Source organism: Pipistrellus kuhlii, unplaced genomic scaffold (assembly GCF_014108245.1).
Source record: "Pipistrellus kuhlii isolate mPipKuh1 unplaced genomic scaffold, mPipKuh1.p scaffold_m20_p_10, whole genome shotgun sequence".
NCBI classification, from domain to species: Eukaryota; Metazoa; Chordata; class Mammalia; order Chiroptera; family Vespertilionidae; genus Pipistrellus; species Pipistrellus kuhlii.
This window is the reverse complement of record NW_023425405.1, coordinates 36,463,923-36,491,439: the sequence shown is the minus strand read 5'-3', so window position 1 is coordinate 36,491,439 and position 27,517 is coordinate 36,463,923. Positions and strand designations below refer to the sequence as shown.

Genomic DNA, 27,517 nt, shown 5'->3' with positions numbered 1-27,517 from the left:
CTTGCTTTTGCAAAATATCCTTAAGATATACTGGGGGATAAGGAGATGGGGCATGTTTTGCGTGTCTTGGCACAGATCACCCCCCCATACACACAAACACACACACACACCCTAACCTCCAAATTGTCTACTCTGGCAAAACATTGCAACCACCTTCTTCACTTCTGAGCAGAAACACTCTCTAATTTCAACTGTTACTCATGCTTCATGGAACTGATTAAAGTCCTGTTAAAAGTCAAGAAGATGTTTGCAATACATTTTCTGTTACTGCTGCGTGGTGCGACTCTGTTAATGGCTTTTCTGCAAATTAGCACATAATGGGTTAAAAGCATGCTTATGATGGCATCAATGGCATTTTTTTTTTTTTCCAAAGCAAGACAGTACTTTGCAAACTTTTGAGAGAATCTCTAGCAGATATAATCGTGGCGCCATTCACATGGCTGCATGGTAGTTAGGGCTGTGTCAGCACTTCCATTATGAACCTTGAGTTGTAGGGATTTATTACTCAGCCATAAAAATTTGCTCTGGGCTGAAACTTGACATACATGGTTTCAAACCAGTGAACACATTTTTGAGAAATCTGGCCTGTTTTAGAGTTAAAAAAAAAGTGGCGAGGGAGATGGGAAAATAATCAGCGCTCACTAGCTTTTGACATCTTTGCCCAAGTGACATCAGAATGCATTAAACAATAAAGAAATGTGGGTTTGTTGTATGACTGTTTTCACTCTGTTTTCCACAACAGAGGAGAGAAAAACAGCAGGTACATTTTAGCTTTTAATCAAAACGGAGGGAATTTGTATATGGGAGTGTCTGTGTCTTCAGGTTTGGAGGTTTGAAACAACAGCACCGGAAACCTCACTTCTGTAAACGCATGTCAGCTCCTAAACCTCACAGTAACGTCCGTGGAGGATGCCCTCTCTGTTAGTCTGGTTTGGTTTGCTTGTGTATGAACTGATTTCCCTGTAAAATTCTCGTAAGAGCCATGCTCCTATTTAATATGATTTTAAATTTAAGCTTTGTGGGGTTTTATCTATTTTATTTTAGTCTTTTAAATATATTCTTGAAAAACATTAAAAGATGTAATTTTTATATTTAAAACAACATCATAGGAACAAGGCAAGACAATTTAATATTTTTAAAATAACTTTTCACACAAAAAAATGATACTGTAAAAGACTCAATAGAATTGTGAAATTCATGAAGAATTTTACATTTTTACAGAGGAAAAAAATCCCAACAACCCAATAAACCAAACTATTCTGATTCTAATTGTACTATATAATAAATAAATTAAAAAGAAACTAAAAAAAAAAAACAAAACACCTTAAGGCTGGTAAGAAAACTCAAGAAAATAGGTTAAGCTAATCATGAAAGACACAAAAAAGCATTTTCGTATGTAAAACCAAGATAAATTAACATTTCTACAATAAATAGAATATAAAGTAAACCCTGAAATAAAATTTATACTAGATTTTAAGTTTACAGGACATGAATTCACAAAGTTAGGCAGCCATCTAAACTTTGAATTTCATGAAAGCAACACATGTTTTCATACTTGTTATTCAAGCTAAATATAACTGTTCAGGTAAATTTTGCAAGTTTGAAATCTGTCATGTTATTTGGACCACATGTAAGTCAATTTCACATATTCTGCTTTTTACAAAGAACCTTTTTTTAAGGTCACTTTAAATGCAAAAATTATTGTTAGCTCTTGGCAGAAATAATAAAAATTTTGTTGCAAAAACAAAAAAACAAACCTATAATATTTCTTATAAGAAAATAAAATATTATAATGCCCATATTTTGCTCTGATATGCCTTATTAAATTAATCCTGCTCTTTGCATGCAGCGAACGTGTTAAAAATTTGACTAGGTTCCAGTGATAGGGAAAAGCTGCAGAAACAGATATTTCAGGGGGACTTGGGGATCCTGGGGTAAAACTATTCTGATTCTAATTGTTTATAATTATATTTTGAACCTTCTGGATTCCATTAATCAACCAATTTTCTTTCATAAAATATAATGTCTGGAGAGGTTTCATCTCTGAATATAGCTTTTGAGTATGGTTCTTGGATACTCCATTATATTTTCATTTCATTGTAACAACATTTATCATTTTAAAGATTTTTAAGTATGAGAAGTTTGTTTTGTTTGTTTGTTTTGTTTCTTTTGTGTGTGTGTGTGTGTGTGTGTGTGTGTGTGTGTGTGTTTTCCCAAAAAAACACCTGTGGTCCTACTTAACTCCTAAGTTGAATATTGTTTATGATGTCAAAAAACTACTTGTCTGCACATGCATCTTATTATTTTGTGCTAACAAATCTTGTCATTTGATCCCTGTTAGACATCAAAGCTTCATGTAAGATATATCCTTTGTTTTGCTCCAGCAGCAATTTAATTTTAAGCCAAATATTGTATTGTCAGATATAATATCTGAAGAGGCTACTCTGAAGAGGCTACTGCTTCACCTACCTGAGCTTGGCCTTTGCTAATACACTTTGATCAGCCATTTATGTTTCTTTTAGAGAGAAGTTGATGTCTTGAAAGATGAGATCAAAGTGACAATAAGCTACGGGGGAGAAAAAAATTACAGAAAATTACACAGATACTATTTTTTTAGTCAAGGTAATGGACCAGTATGGAAAGATACAGGTGAAATAGAAGATACTGAAGAAGATAGAGAATATAAAGGGTTTTTTGTTTGTTTGTTTGTTTGTTTGTTTAGTATTATAGAAATGGAATAAAGGGGAAAATTCCTGTCTCTGCCTAATTTCAAGGGTGCTTCGGTCATCCATCAACAGTGACTAAGGCTAAATGAGGCTATTAAAATAAGACATTTTTCTTGGTCCTATAGTACCCTTGTTTAGTGAAGTTTATTTATTGATGTAACAGTACTAACCAAAATAAAATAACCCTCACATTTTGTAGGGTTATTTATTTATTTTGCCTAGTTACATTGAGTAGTTTTACTGTTTTCTTGAATTTACATACAGGTGAAAAATTCAAATTTATACTAATATATAGGAGTTTTAAGAAGTAGACTTCTAAATTGCTACCTAAAGAGTAATGATTAAATACTTAACTATTTGCCCAGTGTACTTATCTTTAACCCTTAAATCAGACTTAGATCTTTAACTGCTTGAAGAATCGAAGCTAACATATGGCACAGGAAATGTTGGTTTTGTAGAATTCTTGTTACGGTCCTTTCACTATTTCTCAGGCCAGTGTCTGGGCAGTTCTGCTCAGCAGAAGTTGATGGGGTTCTTGGAGAGTCCTAGCAGACACTGGCATCTTTCAGGTTCTGCAGACTTCGGCAGCAAAAAAAATGTTTCTAACTGTATTTAAAAACTATGGGATTGGCTGTTTTTGGAGATCTCCTACTGGAGTGGATTTATCATTCTTTTCGTTATAATGTTACCTGGAGAGCATTTTTCAAGGTGTGAACCAACTTCACCAGAGTCATGCTAGTTTCTTGTACAAGGACAGATTTTTGACTCCATCCCTCCCGACCTCCTGCATTGTGGTCTGGGGCAGGAAAGGGGCGCTGGGAAGGGGAGAGGCATAATGAACATGAAAAGTTTGCATTCCACTCCATGGCTCTGCAGAAGAGCTTTGGACAGTTTCCATTTCTCAGAACAGTGGCTTTGAGATACCATGAACAGAAGCAAGTAATGTTTGCATAAAACATTATACTCCAGGTCTGCACCTGAAAGAGTCCTCTGAGCACGTGGCCATATGGACATTGGTTCTGGTTAGACAGGGATGGTGGTAGAAGTGTTTGGAAAAGTCAGTGGGTGAGTGATTCCACCAGGGACCCACCTGTAAATGTAATGCACTGCTCCTTCCGTAGTTTAAACTTTAGGCACTTCTGGTGCCATGGAAAGTGTCATCCATCAAACGTGGACTGAAGGCTCCTGGCCCAGAGTTGAATGGGGTTCAGGAAGGACCACAAAGGCTCAGCTGACAGCTTCTGTCCTTGAGGGTTTCTCAGTCTGGGAGAGTTCCTAATCCTTTATCAGTTTATATAAACCCTGCTACTGAAGAAACAGTTTATGTAACTTAATTGTGACTCTGAAGAGAACTTTCTTGCAGATACTATGACACATTGCTGGTTTTTTCATCTTCTTTGCTTCATTATTTTGCATCTTCAGGATTCGTGATAAGCTTAACCATGCTAGAAAAGTGAGGCATATAAGCGATAGTGAGTGTCTTACAGAAGCATTTATTTGTTCCATGTGTTTGTGTACAAAGTGAAGATATTTGGGGTTTGGAAGGACATGTCAGGTTTTGAGTGGAATTTATATAGTAGTAGTCAGCCTTATCAGCTTACCATCTAAAATAAAATGAATTTACCCAGAGAAAGAGGACAGGTTTTATAGCATAGCTAGTTCTTAATTATTTAATGTGTGCAACTTTAAAATAGTCTCTAATATAAATAGTTTTAGATTTCTCTAATATTGATTATTTCAGCTTTTTTTTTTTCAGTTTAGTTCTAAAGACAATAACATTATTCAAAACTGATTGCTTAGAACCCACCAATATATTTTCATTGGTAATATGTTTTAGCTCTTCAAAACAGTAAGCAGTATGAGATTTTTTTTTTTTTTTTTGTAAAATTGGCAAAGAAGATGTCTGCAAAAAAAAAAAGTTCCGTGTGAATGTGGGAGTAATTTAGACTGGCTATTTACAAGGGTTTATCTCCGTGTCTTATCATTCCTTTGATAAGCAGTCTCTTTCAATAGTTGGGTTCTTCTTGAGATGTTTTAATTGTCCTTTTTGTTTTTTTCTTTCCTAATGATCTCTTTTACATATAAAGCCCCTCCAAGGGAACTGACAGAAGAAGAGAAACAGCAGATTCTTCATTCAGAGGAATTTCTCATCTTTTTTGATCGGACCATCCGAGTCATTGAAAGAGCGCTGGCCGAAGACTCGGACATCTTCTTTGACTATAGTGGTCGAGAGTTAGAGGAAAAAGATGGGTTAGTTTCTTGTGTTCATTTAAAAAATAAAAAACAAAACAGTAATAACTTATCTGTTGATTCTAAATTCATGTGTGAGTCACCATTGCAAATCCCGAATCTAACAAATCAGAGGAGGATGAAATTCCAGGGTTGATCTTGCTAAACAGCTTTGACTAAGGGCTTTGGTTATATCTTCTGGCTTAGAGTTTCCCTGTAATTATCATGTGCTTCCGTAAAATGCTTTTGAACTTGATATCTGGGGAACAGGCCAGGTGATAGAGACTGGCAGAATCGTATGTACCTGGTCCTCTGACAAAACACCCTTATAAGCAGCAGAAGGAGATTTATGTTATATCCAGTAGATCTGTGTTTTTATGTCTAAGCAAATAGGAAACTGAAGAAAATAAACACGTGATAGACCTTAACTGTTGTGGAAGACAGTGAAAAGGAACTAGAAATGTTCTCCTCTTTAGACACCATAAGATTCTGTGTCTATTGCCTTTTAAGAAACACATATGCAGGGATATATTTACAGATAAAACAAACAAAAAAAGTAATCAATAAAAGCAAATGGCCCCAAATGACTTTCTCTGTGACTGCAACCTATACATTGTAAAAGGCAGTGGCTGCTAACCATCATCGTGGGAATAATAAAGAGGCACTTTATGAGCTTCGTAAGAAGTAGAAATAGCTGGTTTTTAGTCGCCAATTTCTTTATGCCAAGAACAATATGAAAAGGTGAGATCACCTGCCTTTTTCATCAGACCTGAGTTTTTTTATTTCTAAAATTTAAATACATTCTCAAAGGACAACATTGAAGACACTGAAAGGAATACAGCACAGGCTCCAAACACAGTTTCAAAAGGGAGTTTTGAAATGCCCTAAACAGTTAAAAAGATAATAGTGTTTTGAATATACATGTTGTGAAATGTTTGTTTTCTTTATAAAAGCCCACTTTGTGGCTCAGTTTATGTTTCTAGGTGCTATTTCCTTCTGGGTGTCTGGCCCACTGCTATTCTGGCTTCCTGAAAGTTACTTGGCTGCATATACCTCTTACCTGAGTTTGCAGGGTTGGAGATACAAAAGGGTTAACAGGAGGGGGGGAAAAAACAACACACACACACACAAAACAAACAAACAAACAAAAAAAAACCTCAGAATAAGTCAGCTGATTAGAGCCTAAGTAAATAACCTGAAACCAGGTCACCCAGTACAAGTGATGCGGGATGCAAGCCAACGGAATGAAGCAAATGAACGGGGAAGAAAAGGTGAGTGTGTGGAAATTCTTGAACCAAAGCCCAAGAAATGTAGGCAGTTTTTTTTATGCACATCCAAAAGCTGCTGGCAGAGAATAAGCATGACTCAATTTAAACACTCGGTCAATGGAGCAAATGCAGGACCAGGGAAGCACTCTTCAGCGGAGGTTTGGTGGCCAGCTGAGTATCAGCCAAGTAAACACTGGCCCAGGTGTAATTATCCCAGACCCCGGAGCTGTTTCAGTCTATGTGTAGCATCTCATACACTTGGTGCACCCCCCACCCTCCAGCATGTCTGTCTCATGGTGGAACTTGCCTCTTGCTATTGAGCAGGGAGGCAACCACTGCAGCTCATCAGAAATTACTGGTAAAGAGAAACATGCACATCACCTCTGGTCTAAGGCCAGACAAGGGGGCACTGGTCTCCAAGACTCTCCAAGTGTGTGTGCTCCCTTGACAACAGGGACATTTCTAGTAAACTCTGCTTTAGGATAGAACTTACTGAGAGGAGAGGACTCCTTTAGCACCGGACAAGATGAGAACCTGAAACAGATTGGACATTTCATACCAGGCTTGGGACAACAAGTGGAAATCTTTTCTGGGCCAGGTTAGAAGAGCTTTTCATAAAGGTGACCCTCGGTAGTTAATTTGCGAACAGAATTTGTTATATAAATGGATGCTTTGGCTTCAGGGAATATGGTGTACGATGCTTTTCCATGTCATTCTTTCAGCATTAGCAAAAGAGATCAAGCCTCATTCTGAAGCATCATATTTATCTTTGATATTTAAACCCTCCTAGGGATGTCCAGGCTGGAGCCAACCTTTCTTTCAACCGTCAGTTCTATGATGAGCATTGGTCCAAGCACCGAGTAGTCACCTGTATGGACTGGTCTCTCCAGGTAAGAATTATTGCTAGGATGGAACAAACTGAGCTTGTGTTCTCATGGCATTTGTATTTAAAAAAGAAGAAAGAATAAAGAATAAGAGGAGGAGGAGGAGGAGGAAGAGGAGGAGGAGGGATTTGTCCACTACTTTGAATATGCTCATTAACCTACAATTTTTTCCATGCCTGTTGGGTGTCTTTCTTATTTTCCTGAGGTTTCAGTTTCAATTTTACACTCTGTTATCCATTTACATTGAGTACTTACTATGTGCCAGGTACCCGACAGGGACCCGGCTGTTCTGTCTATGAATCTGCTCTCATTAAGGCTACCAGTGGTTTCCTATTTGTCAAATCTTATGGCTATTGTTAAGCCTTCCTTGCCCTTGGCATTCCAGTTTAGTTGGCTTTCTCATTCTTCTAAAAACAATATCCTTCCACAGAGTTCCACACACTGTTCTCCTCTGATTCTCAGGCTTTTCTAAGGCATCTTTTTCTCCTCCATCCTTGTGGTCCTCATGGCCATCCCTTCACTGTTCTTCCTGACATGGTCTCCATGGGAGATTTCTTCCATCGGTATGGATCCAACCACCACGAGGGCAGCCTGCTTCTATCTCCCACCTAATAGCCCTCCTCAATTCCACTTCACCTACCAGACAGATGCACTCAGGTGCCCCAAAGAATCTCAAACATAACATTAAGTCATTATTTCCACATATTACAAATCTTTTTTTTTTTTTTTTTTTTGCCACTACATTCTCTCTATGTTAAAGCCATACCCAAGGGCCAAAGCAGAACTTTCATCATTAACATTAGCAACTTCTCCTTTATCTTCTAGACCCCAATCGGTCACTAAAACCATCTATTTCTCTACTCATATATCCCTCACCTTACAACTCTAATATTTCTAACCTTCTATATCTTGTCCACCTATCTTCTGAACATTAAGTCAAATATAGTTTGAACAATGCATGGATTAGGGATCTTCCCCTCCCCACCCCCACCACAGACACACACACACACACACACACACACACACACACACACACACACATACACACAGTAAAAAATCTGCATATAATTTTCCAAATCTGCATATAACTTTCCCTGGTATCTGTGGGTGATTGGTTTCAGTACCAACTCTAACCTTCCCTCCACAGATACCAAATCTATTAATGCTCAAGTCCCTTTAATAAAACAGTGTAGAACAATGTCAGTCCTCCACAGCCATGGATTCCCAACCGCGGATTCAAAAACCAGGGATAAGGAAGGGCTATATATATTTAGTGTAGTTCAAACCATGTTGTTCAAGGTTCAACTATAATCTTTCTAAAGTTCAAATCTGATCACTCCACCCCCTAGATTGTGGTCCAGGCAGAATTTGAATCCAGATGGTCTGAGCCCTGAGCCCATGTTTTCGATGACCATGCTGTGCTCCTTCCTGCAATGACAATGGCATAATAGCAGTGAGGAGAATAGGAATGCTGAGTTCTGGCCATTTATGTCCAGCACCATTTCTGCTTCCTTGTATCCTGTGCTTTTATTAGGAAGAATAACCATGGCTAGCTTTTAGTTTGTGTTTCTTACATGCTAAGTGCTGTGCCAACTGCTCGGATGGCATTATCCTATTTCACCCTCATAACTTCACATAAGGTGGGCACTGTTGCTTGTTTCATTTTATAGCTGAAGACATAGAAACTCAGAGAAACTAGATATTTGCCAAGTCACTCAGCTAGGCTGTGGTAGAACAGAGATTTGAACCCAAGCCTTTCAGTACTTTAGGGCATATGCTCTTTACCACTGCCTCCCACAAATGGCACTAAATCTGGCACCAAAAGAGGTTATAAATGCTAAATGACATACGGCAGGTAGCAAGTGTTTCAGAATGCAGTGGAGTTTGGTATCTGTTTCTGGTCAGACAAGGCTTCTCAGAAAACTGGGATTTCAGACAAATGGGGGGTGGGGGGGAGAAGAAGGTGTTCCAGGCAGAGCAGTTAAACAGATGGTGTGAAGAGCTCCATTTAATCATGCTGGAGAACTGAAGGGGAGAGTAATCCCCCACAACCGGACTGTCATCAGCCACCGAGTGGCTAAGTGTTCTCTCCTCTTGAGCCCCCTTTTACATCCAAATAGCAGAGCAAGCATGTCATGATGGAGCAGAGACTAATACCAGCAGGGATTGCCTGGCCGCATCCCTCTGCTATGTGGGTGGTCTGTGAGTGCACTCTGGTGTGTGCACAGAAATCAGATCCAAGCCTAAGGAAACACTTAGCTCAGTTTGTTCACTTGTTCAGAGTCTGGAAATTACACAGGAACCTTATCTGAACATTCCTCAAAGGTAACGTGAACTTGTCCCTGGGTTGGCTGACAGTACTCCCTGAGGAGTGGCAAGGCCAGCTCCTTCTTGCTCATGATGGATTTGCTTCCATGCAGGATTCTGTGTGATGTTTTTTTGTTTCAGGAAGTGAACCTGTAAAGGACAGAAACTCTACCATAGAGAAAACATATTTATTTTTCCTCATTTTTGTGTAAGCTGTTCACCTACATAATGATAAAGAGGTTTGCAATTCTGAAAAATGTACTTCATATGGAGCACGAGAAAAAGGTTTAGAACCCTCAGCTCCTACATGATAACATTTCTGTGGGGTTCATAGGACCATTTTTATATGCGTAGAGCACATGTGTCAAACACAAGGCCCGCGGGCCAAATCCGTCCCGCCAGGCCTTGCAATGTGGCCCACACCGCGCTGTCATCACTGCACTCCGCTGCGTTTCCATCACAATGACAGTTTATGACTGTTCAGTAAACCATTCGGCCCGCGATGTAGGCTGGATTTTAGATTTTGGCCCCTTCTCTGATTGAGTTCGACACCCCTAGCGTAGAGGATGAAGAGACTTCCTGAATAGATCCAGATGCAACCCAGTGATATTAACAAAGAGGGGCAGAAGCACACCCTTACACCCTAGTAGGGACACATGCACTAGGATTATTGATTACCTCAGTGGAACAGAATGGAAAAAGGGGAGAAAAAAAGAAAACACTACAGGAAGTCCTCACTTAACAACATAAGCAGGTTCTGTGACTTTAAACAAAATGACATAGGATGAAACCAATTTCACCAGGTGCTAATTGATATAAACAAGAGTTCAATTCCTAAGGCATCTCATAAATGTTATAACAGCAAAACAATGTTACTCGAGGATCTATTGTATGAGGTTTCTGTATAACTTTGTTTTGCTCTCCTAAAATTCTTAAACAAGAACACTTTATATTTGCAAAATATCCACCACACATAATTTCCTGGAAGAAATGTGAGCATTTGGAGAATTACATCAACTTTGTCATTCATTGGATATTGTGTAATAGAGAGGGTCAACAATACTATACACTTAGCATGTGATAGACTGGTACAAAACCAGACTCATGGTCTTACTCCTATGATAATGTACTCCTCTCACATGTAAATTACATTCTCCAATCTTTTAGTCATCATTATTCAAACTCGAGTAATTTTGGACAGTTTTTTTTCAGTTGCCAAATCAAATTTACAATAGCAAGAAAACACCCACAGACACCAATTCAAATCTGCTAACATATGGATTTGACACCTACTTTATGCCGTGCCCTCTACTTCTTTCTTCTTTTGGAAATAGCGTCCTAACTGGTGTTCCTACCCAAGTTTCTATATTGTTGAGTAATTATAAGTATTCTTTCAAGATTAACACTTGTAAAGATTACTTATATGCTCTTAATATCACCTTGGGCATATTGCCTGACTTCTCTTGGCTTAAGATTTCTCATTCATAAAATGATGGTAATAATATTTAACTTGCATGCTTATTGTGACTATTGAATGAGTTAATGTTTTAAAGCACTTACAATTTTTTAAAAATGTCTATTTCATAAAAAGTACTCAATACATGTGACAGTGGAGAGAGTATTAGTAGCACAAGTATAAATAGTTGCAATGTATGACTCCTTCCACCCCAGAGTAAAGTCTAAAATGATTAGCCTATACTCAGTAACTTCTATGAGAATGCCCTGAAATATTTACAACTTTTCTTCTGCCTTACCTCTTAGTACATCTTGGCTCACTGCCATATGCTATCTTCTGAGGTCTCCTGAACCTATTCTTCTTCACTTTTGGCTAGCTTAAGCAAAAGGGAATGAATTGGAGAGCCACTCGGGTACTTATGGGATCCATGGAAAAGATAAAGAACTGGGAGTCAGAAAGAGTAGAAATCTGGACAGCGTGGAGGACCTCAGCAATAAAATGCTCTCATAATCTAACTCACTTGCCAACCCACAGGTTTTGTGTCTGTTCAAAATTTACAATGGCCAGCTAAGAGAATGTGTTTAGCCCATTGGATGTCAGCCCTGCAATGAATGTATTGTCCTTGGGAAGTTAGACAGCTGTTTACTGAGGTATCTCCAGACATGGGAGCATCACTGAGCCAGCTGACACCCAAGAGAAATATCCTGTACCCATATTGGTACCCTTGTCCATTCTGTCTTCTCCCTTTTCTCCTGATTGCCTACCCATTTGATAAACCCCAACTCTCATTTCTTTTTAAAAATCTTTTTCAATTTTTTTCCCCTGCAGCACCCCAACTAAAGCGGTTATTTTATCCTTTGTACTTGTTTATGTTCCTATCTTAGCACATATCATGTTCTGCTTTTATGTTTGTACTAGAGGCCTGGTGCACGAAATTCTTGCACAGGTAGGGTCCATAGGCCTGACCCACAGTCAGAGCCAACTGTGGTCTTTCTCCTACCAACCAGGGCCTTCCTTTGTTCTGCAGTGCCCCTTAAATGGTCAGCGCACATCATAGCGAGCAATTGGTCTCCTGGTATAACTCCTGTGGGGACAATTTGCATATTAGGCTCTTGATAGATAGATAGATAGATAGATAGATAGATAGATAGATAGATTATAATTACACATGCATGTGTCTCACTTTCCTCTACTTAGTGGAGAGTTCCTATAGAGCAAAGCCTGTTGTTGTTACATTTTAGCTGGCACTGTGCCTTACAAATGCATAGGAAGTACTTGATGCAGGCTAAAATGGACTAGAAGCCAAAAAGACTTTAAATAGGGTTCTCACGTCTTCACCTATTAGCATCATAACTAGAAACAAGTTACTCACCCAGGGACTCAGTTTCTACACCTGTAGAAATAGAAAAACCATTGCTAGTTTAGATTGCAAGGACCTAATGAGTTAATCACCCAGCTCAGTGTCTGGCACATAAAGGGCACTTTAAACATGTTGTTTCCTTTCTCTCTAATAAAAGTTAGACTTTATTTCTCTATACCAGCAAACAGCTTGAGAGCAGATCTGGTCATTTCCATGTAAGAATTCTCCTCATTAAATATTAGATAATCCAGCCTCATTAGTAATCACAAACTTCATACTTGTTCGCATTCTCTTTAAACTCATACTTTTAACATTTAAGGTTTAAATAATTGTTCAGAAATTTATTTTTTATTGGATAATAACAAATTTGACTAGTCATGTTCAAAGAAATAACAGAAAAAGGCATACCAGAGGAGATTTTTGAATTCATAAAATTTCACACGCAATAAGAGTTAAAGTAGTATCTTTAGGACTTATGATCCCAATTATAGAAATTACCACCAAAGACATTTCCCTGGTATTTTACTAAAGCTCTCCCTGTTTTCTAAAGGGGGTTTAAACCTAAGTAACTTAAAATATTTTTAATGGAAAAAAGAAAAGCTACAAGTGGGAGCCGACGATGAAACCCAGATGTGAAGCTGTGGGATATTATTCAAGACACATCTGGCTGCTCCTTGACCACTCTGATAGTGGTGGTGTTGATGTTTATCGAGTTGCCTTTTTACATGCAACGTACTCAAACTTCAGCTGGACAGTCTGGAGACTTCTGTGTTTATCTAGATGTAGTGTCTTTCAATGGGCCTTGGATTTAGCTACTGAGGAGTGCTTTCTGGTAAAGAGTGATTACATCCAATGATGGCCGCATACAAGCATTGTAGGCTTGTACTTCCTCTGCGTCAACCAGCAAGTTGTCGCTCTGTGTAGTTTTCTTAAATTGAGGGATGAATGAATAAAGCCACAGGGAACACTTAGGTTTAATTATTCTAGATAGAAAAATGTTGATGTTCAAATTTATAAGGATAATCTATTTTTAAATATATACACCACATAGAGAAATATAGGAGAGAAATTAAATGATCTCTGAAGGGTGATAGGATATGTTATAATCCTAATATAATTGCATATGTAATAATACAATTTTTAATGTGGCTGCCTTATGGAAATCCCAGGTAGGAGTGGTCTGTTTATGAAATGTTGTATCTCCCATGAGGTCCACCCCCCAGTTTGTTTATTAAACACACAGCACAGAGATATCATAGAGTGAGGAGGTATTTCTATCCACTGTGGAGTCCTAATGGTTTTACTGATTGTGTTTCCTGCATTTATGCTTTTAATTGTTGGAATTATTTTATAACGAGGAATTAAACATAAAGTCCACTGAGCACAGTTATTAAAAATTTTTAAAAAGCATCTGTAATTCAATAGATTTTGGCACAAATTTAGCATGTGCTAGGAGTTGCTAGGCCCTGGACTCAGAAGTCAATAAAAACTAGTCTTTGCACTCAGAGTGCTTACAACCTTGTAAGAGACAGAGGTGGGGGGGAAACCATAATACAATTTGACAAGTGCATTAATGGGCGGGGGACACATACACATAATGCTCAAAGAGACAATGAGAGGCAAGGGGAGGTGGTATATGGTTAGTTGAAATTATCTGGAGGACTAGATGCCTGCATTGAGTCTTAAAGAGTGAGTTAATGATGTCTACCACACAAAAGTGGCATTCCAATGAGAGTAGCAGACTCATAAGTACAGACGCCATACCTGTGACCACAAAGCTGGCTCACAGAGTGTGAGGAGGGCAAAAGGAGGGAGAATTGTAAGAGATTAAGTAGAGGAGTTAGAAAATGACAGAAGGATCCTATATGACCTGCATTTTATCTTAAAAGTAATAATGAGCCTTTATAGTATTTTAAACAGAAGAGTGCCTTAGCAGATGTTTGTTGTAAAGTCATATTGACAAAGTAGGTGCAAGTAGGGCCAGGAGAGCCTGGAAGCAGGGAGCCATTTAGGAAGTTGTTGCCTTCATTCAGATAAATTAGTTTAGGAGGCTCCCACCTTAAGGATGGGAAGAAAACATGCATTTGAAAGGTATTGAGGAAGCATTGAAAGAGTACATAGGGTTTAGAAAGAGGAAGCAGTAAAAATGAATGTGGAGTATCCAGGCTGGGCAACTAGGCAAATGTTAGTGAAAGGCACCAAAAGAGGCAACATTGAAAGAGCAGTAGATTTTATGAAAGGCAATGAGCTCATTTGTCTATGAGTTGCATCCGATGTGTCTGTGGGCAGCCCTGAGAAATCCCCAGGAGGCAGTCAGATATAAGGATCTGCAGCTAGGAGAGAAATCAAGCTTAAAAAGTATAGATTTGAACACTGTCAGCCTATTAATGCTTGTTAAAACCGTTAGAGATAATGAGGTCGCCCAGGGAAAATGTGTATACAAAGACCAAAGAAAAGTGGGGCATAAATGCTTCCATGGAACATAGATAACAGATGGAGAACCTGTAGGAACTAAGAAGAGTGGGCAGGAAGAAAATCAGGAGAGGAATATTAATATGTAATGGAAGCCAACATAGGAAAAAGGAAGGATTAGCCTACATGCCATCTAATACAGAAAGGTCCAACAATGTGTGCAGTTTGGTAGTTATTGGCAACTATGACAAGCACATGTGGAATGTTGGCAGCAGAAACCAGATTGCAATAGGTTTCAAGTATGCCACAGCTTAAAATTAAAGTGACATTGAAAGTACGGAGTATAGCATGTGTCTGTAGAAATTAAGAAAGTATTCTTTGTGTTGTCATCTTGGCCTAATTCATTCTTGTGACCCTTTCCCCTCAGTACCCCGAGCTGATGGTCGCTTCCTACAACAACAATGAAGATGCTCCCCATGAACCAGATGGAGTGGCCTTGGTTTGGAACATGAAGTTCAAGAAAACCACACCAGAGTATGTCTTCCACTGTCAGGTAGGAGTCAGCCCCGTAAAAATAACTTAAGTCTCCTACTAGGCCAAATATAGTTCCTGCTGCCTTGCATCTGTCTTATGTGGAGAGGAAGAACTGAATTTAAAAATGGAATTGTTAACAGTTTTGGAAAATTTCCCCACAGTAACCTAATGTTTGGGGAAAGTGGCAACCCTCTCCAAACAGTTAGGAAGCCTGGTTGGGGACTGTGTGTCATTTTCTTTCTATTTAAAACCGCTCCCATAGAGATGAGTTTATATAAAGACCTCACACTTATGAAGAAATCCTGGTGTACCACTTCCTCTGCTCAGCAGCAGCATATGCTTGCCCACCCACATGGACATCCGCAAAGCACTATCATTTCAAGCTCCCTCCTCTCTCTAAAATGTAGTTCAATGGGGTTTTGCCAATTTTAAGTTGAGGGGCGCCATCTTGCTTGCAGTTAATAATATTTTTGTAGTTGGTTTAAGGGAATGCCTCTCGTGAATCTTTCCCGACTTGTTGAGAAATATAGATGCTGTTTCCAGTTTGCAAATGCAGAGAGCATTCCACATAGTTTTGGGTAGTTTACTCCTTATGTCTGCTGATGCATTTGTCTTCTCGTCCATTCAACACAATACAGGCTGAAATTACACTGCACTCATGAACATTCAGCTTTGCTCCATTGCCATGACTCTGCCTAAATAATAGGCCTCTGTAGTGGCCCAGGCGCCAACCCCTTTATTAATGTTCCTATCCTGTGATTATGCACAGGAAAATGCAAAACAAACGTTCTAGCTTAAAGTTTCAGTTCCTCAAATATTACAATTCAAACGTACTGAGTGGCAGTTTAATCTAAATACAAATACGTCAGTTGAAAAGGGTGGGTAAACCTGTTGATATTTGGAAGTTTAGTGCCATTATCTATCTCAGAGCTGAGTATCTTTTTGAACTGAAATATGTTTAGACTTTGGGATATTATCAGATATAATTTGGGGAATGGGAGCTGCTGGAATGAAAGGCCCAGCTCAACCTGATTGAGTAGCCTCTGACCCAGGCCATGTTTTTCTAATTTGCTATCTTAAAACAACAAGAATTCTAGGTCTGCATAGTAAATAGCCTTTTTTTTTTTTTTAACCTTTGAAATAAGAACAGTTTTCCTTTCTTGGTTTTTTGTTTTTTTATATATAAGATTATCAAATTTGTCAGTGTGATATGCTCTTTTGGTAAACATAGAAGCACAAAATCTTAATTTTGCTCAATTTTAAGAAGTTTGTTGAATTACCAGGAAAATACTAAAAGGCTTATGGGTTAAGCAGAAGCACATTTTTAAAACAGCAGTGCCATTTAAATTATTTTGATATTACATAAGCATATCTTGAGTATTAAAAAAAGAAGTAATAATATATTGTTCTAGTTAATGTTCACGCTGTTTATCAAGATTTATATTAACTGACTATTGGTAGCCTGTGAGAAAAACAATTTGATAATATGGTTAACATTCACAACATCGCATAGTAAACAGGCCAGTGGGAGCATAATAATTCTGAGTTAAGAACCGTTTTCAAAGGTCTTCGGAAATAACTGGAATTTTAAAATTACCTGTTTTATTGCACAATTGTAATACCAGTATTAATTGAAAAGAGTATCTTCTCTTTCCTTTTGTGGTATCTTTGGAAGTATTTACTAAAGTTCTCACCAACATGCATATAATTTTATTTTTAGTTTTTCCATTAAATAATCAAATATATGTATTTTAGAGGAAAATACACTCTTGATTTAAAAAAAGACCAAACCAAATTCAGAAGTACTCTGAATATCCTAACAATATATGCTGACTAAAATATCTATGTGTCCCCCGAATTCCTACTACTATGTTCATTTCATCTGGTGACCAGAAGCAGATGGGGCTCTCAACTCTACTTAGTATTCTTAATAGAAGAAAAGTGAGAATTCTAATACTTTTAAACTTTGGGTTGATCAAGTGACATGTGCAAGAGACCATGAGGACTCGGAGAGTCTAGGTACCAAATAAAAGCTACTCAATCTAACACAGGATTAAAAATACTGAAAATCATTATTATGCTACTTCAGACACGAATGGTAAGTAGTCACATAAATGACCCTTATTACTCATTAAAAATACACTTAGAAAACCTTATGAAAATCTAAATTGCTGAATACCACTATAATACCTTGCTTCTGTGATTAAATTATCTTAAACTGGTCTAACTGCAGGGGGCAGAATGCAAAGGGAAAGTGCAAAGGGAAAAGTTTTGGTCCCTCTAAGGGAGGAAGTTGTATACAACCTTCTAGGGACCTGTGGTGGTTTGAATATGCAATTATAGTTGGAAACAATGGCATGTAGAGGAAAAAAGAAAGGGGATGACAAGGTGACAAAAGTAGTTGGCTTCTTTATTTAAGAGGGAAATGTTGCCCCACAATTCCCTGCTGCTCTTTGGCCCAAACTAGAGTGGCAATTCTTGCCTTTATTACTCTGATGATGATCTCCTACTGCATCCTACTTGAGAAATTTTCTAACCAACTCCTCTTTTCCTTCCTACCTTGTCCCCTTCACCCCTCCACAGAGACACACTCTTATATTTCCTATAGCTCATTCATTGCTTTGATCTGTTCTGGGAGTGGATGGTCAGAAGACCCAGAGCTGTTTTTCCAAGACCACATTCAATGTGACAGAGGGACATTGGGCATTGGAGAGTTGGCGAGTACAATTTCTTTTGTAGCTGGTTTAATGGAATACCCATCACGAATCTCCTACTAGACCAAATATAGTTCCTGCTGCCTTGCATCTGCCTTATGTGGAGAGGGGCAGGAAGAGTGGGCCTTCTCAGTTACCTGGTGCATTTCTTATTAATGGATGGATGGTAACAACTTCTCCCAAACCTAAAGGGGACCTTGGAGAGCCCACCGAATTAGAATCAATATGAGTAAAACCTAACCCCCACTCACTGACCTATGAGTTTTTTTCTGTATCCTTTCTGATCTTTGGTAAAGCTTACTAGTACATACACCTGGGCTCCTTTCGACATTGTCTCACTGACATCAGGTGGCTTGTGCTTCCACAGTGTCCTGTGATGTGGCAATAATTTCATGTAAACATTCCCCTTAATAGGAAAGAGGACCATGAACAAAGAGAAGCAACAGGTGCCTGGTGTTGATTGCACTTTATTTATTTATTTATTTTTTAATCCTCACCTGAGGATATTTTTCCATGGATTTTTAGAAAGAATGGAAGAGACGGGGAAAGACAGAGAGAGAAATATCAATGTGGGAGAAACACATCCATTGGTTGCCTCCTGCACAAACCCCGACGAGGGCCCAGGTCAAAGAGGAGCCTGCAACTGAGGGGCATGCCCTTGACCAGAATCAAACCCAGGACCTTGGGTCCGTAGGTCGATGCTCTATTCACAGAGCCAAACTGGCTAGGGCTACTTTTTATCATTTTTGAATAATCACATTAGCTATCCATTTTTTGATCTCTGTGCATTCTTTATGTTTTTCGAAAGTGTATAATTGGCTAGTTTTGCTGAATATGGACATTGAATAGAGTGTCCACCCATGGACTGAAAGGTCTTGGGTTTAATCCCCAATCAAGAGCACACATCTTGGTTGCAGGCTGGAACCCTGCATTCAATCAATGTTTCTCTCTCACATTGATGTTTCTCTCTGTGTGTCTCTCCTCCTCCTTTCCACTATCTCTAAGAATCAATGGAAAAATCTCCTTGGGTGAGGATTAACAAAACACATACACACACACACATACCCACACACACACACACAAACAACAAACAAACAAACAAAAAACAACACTATATAATTGCAAACAAATATTTTGGCTCAAAAAAGTATCACTTGAGGACTAGAAAGCAAATGCACAAGAAACAGACATCAGTTCAATGTTCTTTAGCAAAGACTGACAGGCTTTTTGCCTAATCATGAAAATATTGCAGTACGTAGGCTCATTTCTTTGTTGAGAATAGCAAAGCCAAATACCTCCCACTTCCACGGGCAGTTTTCGTGTCTTTTACTAAACTGAATATTTAGTGTGGGCTCTGGTCCTGCATTTTCTATTTTCATTTTCAGTCAGAGCTGTCCATGCTTGGAAAATATCCGTGGCCTCTGCGTAGAAATCAGCCTCAAGCCTCGCCGCACGCTCTGGCAGCTCTCCTGCCATCTTCTGTAGTGGCTTCCACACACTGTCATTAGATTATGCATCCTGACCACCCTGCCTTGCTCACCCTGGTGTGGTCTTTCTCGTTTAAACAGAATGAATAGAATCAGAAATATATATCTTAGAATTATCTGCATTGAGGTAAGTGGAAAAGTTATATTTAGAGGCTTGGCTTGGTCAGAGGTTTTTATTTTTACTTTTATTTTTTCCTGGTCTGGTTTCTTTGTTCTTAGCATTCCCTTTTTAAGGATTATCTGACATTGACCTGAAACTGAACGTGACCTGAAACCCTCCCTGTTTGGGGAGAAAGCAGAATGTGAAGTGGGGTGATACTAACTAAGCTCATCTGTGCCAGTGTTTACAGTCCTCGGTTGACCTTCTCCCGATGGGTGGCTCTGCGTCTCATCAAGCGTTTGTAAAGGTTAGAGATGAGGTTGCACCTCACAGCTTTAGCCACGCAGAGTTTGGTTCTTCGTGAGATCCCCGCTGACCTTGAAGAGAGCCCTCCACTACCCCTGCCCCCCACCCCCATGAGGAGTGACGGTGATGCAGGAGGGACGTGATGGTGGTCAGGAGAAGGGACAGAAAGTCAGGCCTTGCAGCTCCACTTCTCGCTGACCACACTGCCGAGTGACCTCGGGGAGTTGTGACCTTTGTTGCTCCTGTCTCTGGGGGAATCATGAAGTTCATTTCAATAAACTTGATTTTCCTCCTATCAGTTTTGTACTTCCCCTAGCCCAGACTGTGATCCATAATCCAAATAAACAAAACAGCTACAGAAATAAAGACATACATGAATTTAAATGCATTTCCAATGTATATTATGACCAGAGCAGGGTTAGAATGTAATTTAAGGATTTTATTATTATTATTTTAATAAAGGGAGGGCGATTTTCTTATGGCCTGGCTGATTAAAAAATAAAAACAGAATAGGAATTTTCTAACCTTTTTTCTTGGATGTGGCAAGGAGTGGTTACTCAGTAGAAGTCAAAAAAGAGAAGGGGATGAATGCTAGAGCATTCTTTGACAACTGGGGTTCCATGTTCAACATGTGTCCCAGGGATGACAAAAGGAAAGACACAATAGGTGCTAGGTAGCTGGAAACTAAGTCCATGGACAGGAACATTCTGGCTAACATAAGCAAGACCCAAGTGGCTTTCAGATGTATCTACTTAAGGAGTGAGAAACCCAGAAGGGGAAAACCTCAACCATTGTCATGTAGATTGTGATACACATATCCAAGCATACAATTAAGGAAAATTAAAGAATGCAGATGACCTAAAGGTAAAATTAAGCTTGGACATAAAAGATGCAAATTATATGGATCTGCTGAGAGGAACAGGAGCTCAGCAGTGCTATTTGTGCCGTTAGGAAAAGGCACGGGGGAGCTCTAACCTATGTGCTGAAATGAAGTGCAGACATTCAGAAACACTTCTTTTATTCCAATTGAGCCTGACTAGTCCAACGACCAAGTCCTGAGTAAGACACTGATTCTTATTAAATCAAACAGCAGGAACTTCTTTTTCTGTGTATGCCCCAGGAAGTTGGAAGCAGAGAAACTGCCTTGCCAGCTTTCATTCTTTATCTGTCCTCTTTCTGGAATTTTCTCCAAAAAAAGCAACAGGAGAAGAAACAGTATTGATCATTGGGATTTATCTAGGAAAATTAGAATTATCAGCAGGATTAGAGTCAACAGACTGTATCATAAATGATTCCTTATTCCGTGGTGGGCAACCGGGGGCTCGTGAGCCACGGGTGGCTCTTTGACCCCTTGAGTGTGGCTCTTCCACAAAATACCGCGGCCTGGGAGAGTCTATTTTGAAGACGTGGCATTAGAAGAAGTTTAAGTTTAAAAAATTTGGCTCTCAAAAGAAATGTCAATCATTGTGCTGTTGATATTTGGCTCTATTGATGAATGAGTTTGCCGACCACTGACTTATCTGAAAATAGCCAAGTAGTTGACCCTGTACTTTACAAGTGTCTGAGAAAGCCAGTTGAGAGGGATGCCCATGAAAATACACCTTTGAACAAATTGTTTTCAAATATTGTTTTCTTTGTCTTGCCATGTCATATTGCAATAAGCTTAATAGTATTGCAAAAACTATCTAAGATTGAGCATTTTTCTGCTCCATTAATGTGCACATATATTGGAGATGTAAGACCCCAACGTTGCAGTTTTATTCAGTTCCCTAAATGCCCTTTCCTTCCCATGCCCTGTGCTAAAACTACCCGAACTGGGTTTTCTCTGGTTGTGCTTTACCAAGGAATTGCCTCGGGAATTATTGATGCTGAGCAGTGAGAGCCAGATGGCAATATGAGAGTTTTCTGGCCTGTCACTTCCCTGGTCCTCACCACCCTGCCACTCGCCACTTATCATGCTCTAAGGCAAACGGGTGTTATCAAGGGTCTGTGCTAAATGGTGATGGAGTTCTAGTTGTTTCTGAGGATTATTGTGAGGATAAAAAAAATAATATCGGTGTATTAGTCTGCTCAGACTGCTGTAACAAAATATCATAGGCTGGGTGGCTTAAACCACAGAATAATTTTCCCAAAGTTCTGGAAACTTGTAAGTCCAAGATCAAGGTGCCAGCCATTTTCCTGTCTTAAAGACAACTGCCTTCTAGCTATTTTCTCAAGTGGCAGAAGTAGACAGCAAGCTTTTTGGTGTCTAAAACCATCATGAGAGCCCAGTCTCCAGATACCATTGTATTGGGGGTTAGGGCCTCAGCATACACATTTTAGTGGAACATAATTCAGTGCATATAATAAGTGATCATGATTTGAGAAGATAAAGTATTCTCTTTACATTTGATTGGTTCACTATTATTGCATGGGAGCCCCTTCAGAGGAAGCTTAAACCTTAACGTACATTTTTTTCTTGCTTGAAGTTTCACCTAACTTAGGATCATTCATTCATTCAACAGATATTTATGGGGTACCCACCATGGCCAGGTCTTCAGAGTAGCAATTGGCTGGAGCTGAGAAGAGAACTCTCTCCATGAGAACTCTTTCAGTTTTTCCCAGTCCCCACCATGCCCTAATTCCTATCACCTGACCAGCCCTTCTCACGTTAGTCAAATTTCTACGTATGTTTTTTATATACAAATGTCAAGTGAACAACAGAACCTGAAGTAATTCTAAAGTTCTCTTGTCCCAATCATTTAAGCATTTCATTCATAACTAAATGATGGTGATAATTTACTGTGTGCTGGGAGGCAATTAAGCACATTGGGGTTATGGTTGGGCAATATGGTCACACAGCCTGGGATTATAATTTGAGTTTCACCACTGGGAAGTTCTGTGACCTTGGTCAAGTCATACGTGAGAGTAAAATAAATAAATGCATATGAAGCTTTTATTTATTTTGTTAACCTGTTAACCGGGGAGTTCCCTTTTTAATTACGCAACGTACAACCGGCGCATACTCTTTCACTAGGACGTGTCAATACGTCATGCCCAGTGGACGTAATTTTATATTATTATTATTTTTATTTATACTTAATTAAAATAAATGAAATATACATATTTTCATTTATTTATATATAAAGCACAAAGGAAAATACAAAATTACAAACAAATAGAAAAGACTACTAACAAAAAAATGAAAACATCGAATTAAAAAATTATAAATTTTACAAACAATTATAAAGATTACAAAAATATATATTTTTATTTCTTTTTTATATTTTTATACACAATAAAAAATATTAAAAAGTTAACAATTAGAGAACAATAAACAAAAGTACACAAATAAAATAGAAATATTGAATTTAAAAAATTGAAATATAGATGTAAAAATTCAACTTAACTTCCGTGTGATATATTTTAAAACAATTGTTGATACATAGTGCTACCTTACAATCCGGACACCAGTATGTAGATTCTTTCCTAACACCTTTTTTGTAGCAAACTCGGCATTTCCTGGATTTAGTTTTTCCTATATCGCTTTTCATTTGTTCTGGAAAATGCCTTTCAACTAAGCGTGATGGTTTAGATATAGAGCTGCTTGTTGATGTCATAGTGGGTTTTCACTATGTTGTTATCTACCAATTTCTTTACACATTCTATCAAAAAGTGTAATCGATCCAAATGACCTTTATCTTTTTTGTATATAAAATATGTATTGAAGCAGCACATATCAATTAATCGTAGAAAAATTTTTTTATAAAATTTTTTTACCCTATTACGGGCAGCCATGTAGGCCACCATAACTCCATCTCCCAAATTTACGCTGCCCATATTCTTGTTATAATCCAGGACAACATTCGGTTTTTCTTGCCTTCTTCCTCTCTTTTCAATCACTGTCTTTTCGTCATTATGAATAGAACTGAGCATCAATACGTCTTTTTTATCCTTTCATTTTAAAACCATAAGTTTGTCTTTGATTCTTACTATATGTTCATTTTTCTGTAATTTTTTTGTTTTTATTTTACTGGGGATTCCAACTTTGTTTATCCTCATTGTTCCAACAATGTCTGTATTGTTTTGACACGAGAGTTCAGCCAAATGAATTGACATATAGAAATTATCTAAGTAAATCCTATACCCTTTACTCAGTAAGTCATGTGTTAATTCCAAAACAATTCTTGTTGATTGTTTTCTTTGTGGGTAGTTCGAACCATAATTTGTGTCCTTGCCTGTGTATAAAATTATATTTTGTACGTATCCAGATTGGCTTTCACTCAAAATAAACAACTTCATTCCAAATCTAGCTCTTTTTGTAGATATATATATTGTTTCCAAGATAAATTCCCTTTCCATAATAAAAGAGATTCATCTACGCATATTTCTCGTTCACATACATAAAAACTTTTAAACTTTTCTGACAAATTATTGATGATTGGATCAATTTTATATGTTTTTCTATTATATAAAGGTTGGAGATATAAAAAATATAAGTAAATAATATATAATACGAAAATAGGTAGGTAAGTATAAGTACGTACCCGTCACTGCTCACCTAGAACAAACCCAAACTCTCAATAGCGAAATTATACTGATTCCCTCCATGTCTTAAATTCATGTCAAGACATGTATGGATGACTAATACCTTTGTTGTTCGGAAATATATGTCCCGCCCGTTTCAGGGTGCAACATATATTTCAAGGACGTATTCATATGTCCTACCCGTACCCAATATTGTTTACATTTGACGTATTTATACGTCCCTTTTTAATGACGCAACCTGTAAGGGGCGCGTACTCTTTCACTAGGATGTGTCAGTATGTCACGCCCGGAGGACGTAATTTCATATTATTTTTATTTATTTATACTTAATGAAAATAAATGAAATATATATATATATTTCGTTTATTTATATATATATATAAAGCACAAAGGAAAATACAAAATTACAAAAAAAATAGAAAAGAATACCGACAAAAAAAAATGGACACATCGAATTAAAAAACTATAAATTTTACAAACAATGATAAAAATTACAAAAAATAGCCGAAACCGGCTCAGTGGATAGAGCGTCGGCCTTCGGACCTGAAGGTCCCGGGTTCGATTCTGGTCAAGGGCATGTACCTTGGTTGCTGGCACATCCCCAGTGGGAGGTGTGCAAGAGGCAGCTGATCGATGTTTCTCTTTCATCTCATCGATATTTCTAACTCTCTATCCCTCCGCTTTCCTTCCTCTCTGTAAAAAATCAATAAAATATAAAATAAAATAAAATAAAATAAAATAAAATAAAATAAAATAAAAGATTACAAAAAATATATACCGTCCCTCTCAGGGCACAACATATATTTCAAGGATGTATCCTACCCGTTCCCGATATTGTTTACGTTTGACGTATTTATAGGTCCCGCTTGGTTAACAGGTTAAGAGGTTTTAATCCTCGCCCGACGATATTTTTCTATTGATTTTTAGGGAGAGTGGAAGAGAGAGGGAAAGACAGAGAGAAACATCGATGTGTCACATATATTGGTTGCCTCCTGCATGAGCCCTGACCAGGGCTCAAGCTGGGGAGCAGCCTGCAACCATGGTACATGCTCTTGACCAGAATTGAACCTGGGTCCGCAGGTCGACACTCTATCTGCTGAGCCAAACCAGTTGGGGCAAAGCTTTTAGTGTCAGGAACAGAGTAAGTAACTAATGAATGTCAGCTACATTTATTATTTAATACTAAAGGCCCAGTGCACAAATTCATACATGGTGGGGTCCCTCGGCCTGGTGATCAGGGCTGTCTAGCCCAATCCTGATGAGGGGTACGGAGGTACAGGGAGAAGAACCTCGGGATGTTGGCTGTGGGAGCACACTGACCACCAGTGGCAGCTCCTGCATTGAGCATCTGCTTCCTGGTGGTCAGTACATGTCATAGCAACTGGGCATTTGGTTGATTGGTCATCGGTTGCTTAGACATATAGATGCCAAAATGAAATTCAAAAGATGTAACAATCTATATGGCCCTGTCCCAATAGCATGGATTAAGGCTCCCAATGTGTCAGGAATTACACCTTTAGTTGCTGATTGTAAAGCGGGGGAGTGGCCAGGGTGCCCAGGCAGCAGCGGAGCCCTGGGAGGACCTGGAGGAGAGCATCTAACCAACAAGGACAAAGTGATCTCAACATCTTAGTCCCTGGTGATGCACTGGTGAGCATAGCTTATGTATCATCCCTGGTACTCTGCTTCCACCCTGTGCTAGGTACATATGCATTTGCTTCCAAGGCTTGATTACTCACCAATTGCCTTGGGCAGAGGCCTCATATAAGAGCCTTCTGGTTGCTACATGGCTAATAAGACTGCACTGAATGAAGCCTATATAGACTTGCTGGCCATTTTCCACGCTGAACTCACTCTGTGGAACCTGGAGCAAGAGAAAGGAAGATGGGGCTGACAAATGTTCTCCTTTCATCTAAGACCAGTTTAGCATCTTTGCTAGGAATGGTACTTCCTAAAGACATAGGATCCTGGCCCTCTAAGTGGGGCTTCCATTCTCTGCAATATCAGATTGTACTTTTCCCTTATCCTACAACATTTTAATATGGCAGAAGCAGGTTTTTAAATATACCAGTGATATAAGTGGAAAGTTTTAGAAGGGCAACCCTATCCTCAGAGATGTGGGCATAGAGGATCCCATCTCAGGGAAGGAATCAGGGAATAGCAAGGGGTGGGCTGTGGTGTGCCCAGGCCATTAGCACCTACCAAGAGTGTTCTAGGCTGCCACCACCTCTGAGGGGCTGCCTCTCCATTGCTTTGGCACCATCTTATTCTAAGCACAGTCCCACTTTTGGACTTCTGGCCATCTACTTCTAAAACAAATAAATAAACCTTATTATTCCCCCTTACAAATTTAACTAAAACCTTTTGGTGTGTGTGTGTGTGTGTGTGTGTGTGTGTGTGTGTGTGTGTGTAATTTGCCTAATACTATTGAATGAAAAGGGTTGTTTGAACATATCGTGTTATTAATAAATACAGAGACATTAATATTCCCAAATAGTCACATTATTATTTTAATTCATCTCAGACAGTGGCTCTCAGCAAAAATCTATTCTTTCCATTTTTGTGATTGATTTTTGAAGTTATTTGAAAACATTATTAGCAGATAGAGTTTTTGCAAGTAGAATCATCATCCTTACTTCTGGGGAAATTTTTAACTTTTGTTATAACAAGTAGTGTACACTTTGCTTTTATGATGCTTAGATTTGATTATAATTTTTAAATAGTATGTTTATGTGGTAGACAAAGAATTAAATGAGACACACTGCATAAGTGTAAGATTTAGTCAATATTTATTTGTATTCTCATAAATGTACTGATTATGTATCTTACCTGCTATAAATCATTGCTGCCAAAATCATTTTTTAAAAAAAATAACTGAACTTTCTCTTGTGGTGGTTCTCTAAAGCTGATTTTTTTTGATTAAAAAAAAAAAGTATTTCCAGCCCCTACATACAATAACGTGTGTTACTTCACAGTGTTTTTTTATTGCATTATGTTCAGTAGTTAAAATTAAATTTATTTTTATATGCAACACAAACCTTGACTTCTTTAAAATAAATTTATTATAAATATGGTCTTCTGAAAAGAGAAAGGGACAGGCGCAAACATTTTACACAAGTACCCACACTCATAAATGCACACACACACCCAAGACTCTAAAATCCTAGTCAAAAGCTATATTTCATGAAAGAGAATTATAGTAATGTT

General features: G+C 38.4%; 1 protein-coding gene and 1 long non-coding RNA gene across 6 annotated transcripts in view; one reads left to right on the top strand and one right to left on the bottom strand.

Moving 5' to 3' along the window:
* The window catches only part of DYNC1I1 (dynein cytoplasmic 1 intermediate chain 1), a 274,243-nt gene that overhangs the window by 162,228 nt on the left and 84,498 nt on the right, over positions 1–27,517 (top strand). For all 5 annotated transcript variants that reach the window (XM_036429363.2, XM_036429361.2, XM_036429362.2 and 2 more), the window contains 3 exons: positions 4,814–4,976; positions 7,014–7,113; positions 15,070–15,195. In XM_036429363.2, the coding sequence (XP_036285256.1) occupies positions 4,814–4,976; positions 7,014–7,113; positions 15,070–15,195 (389 nt within the window). The remainder of the gene's footprint in view (positions 1–4,813; positions 4,977–7,013; positions 7,114–15,069; positions 15,196–27,517) is intronic.
* LOC123651958 lies at positions 284–4,806 on the bottom strand. The gene is made up of 2 exons (XR_006740971.1): positions 4,102–4,806; positions 284–4,007 (listed from the first exon to the last, which is right to left on the bottom strand). It is a non-coding gene; the product is annotated as an uncharacterized LOC123651958 (long non-coding RNA).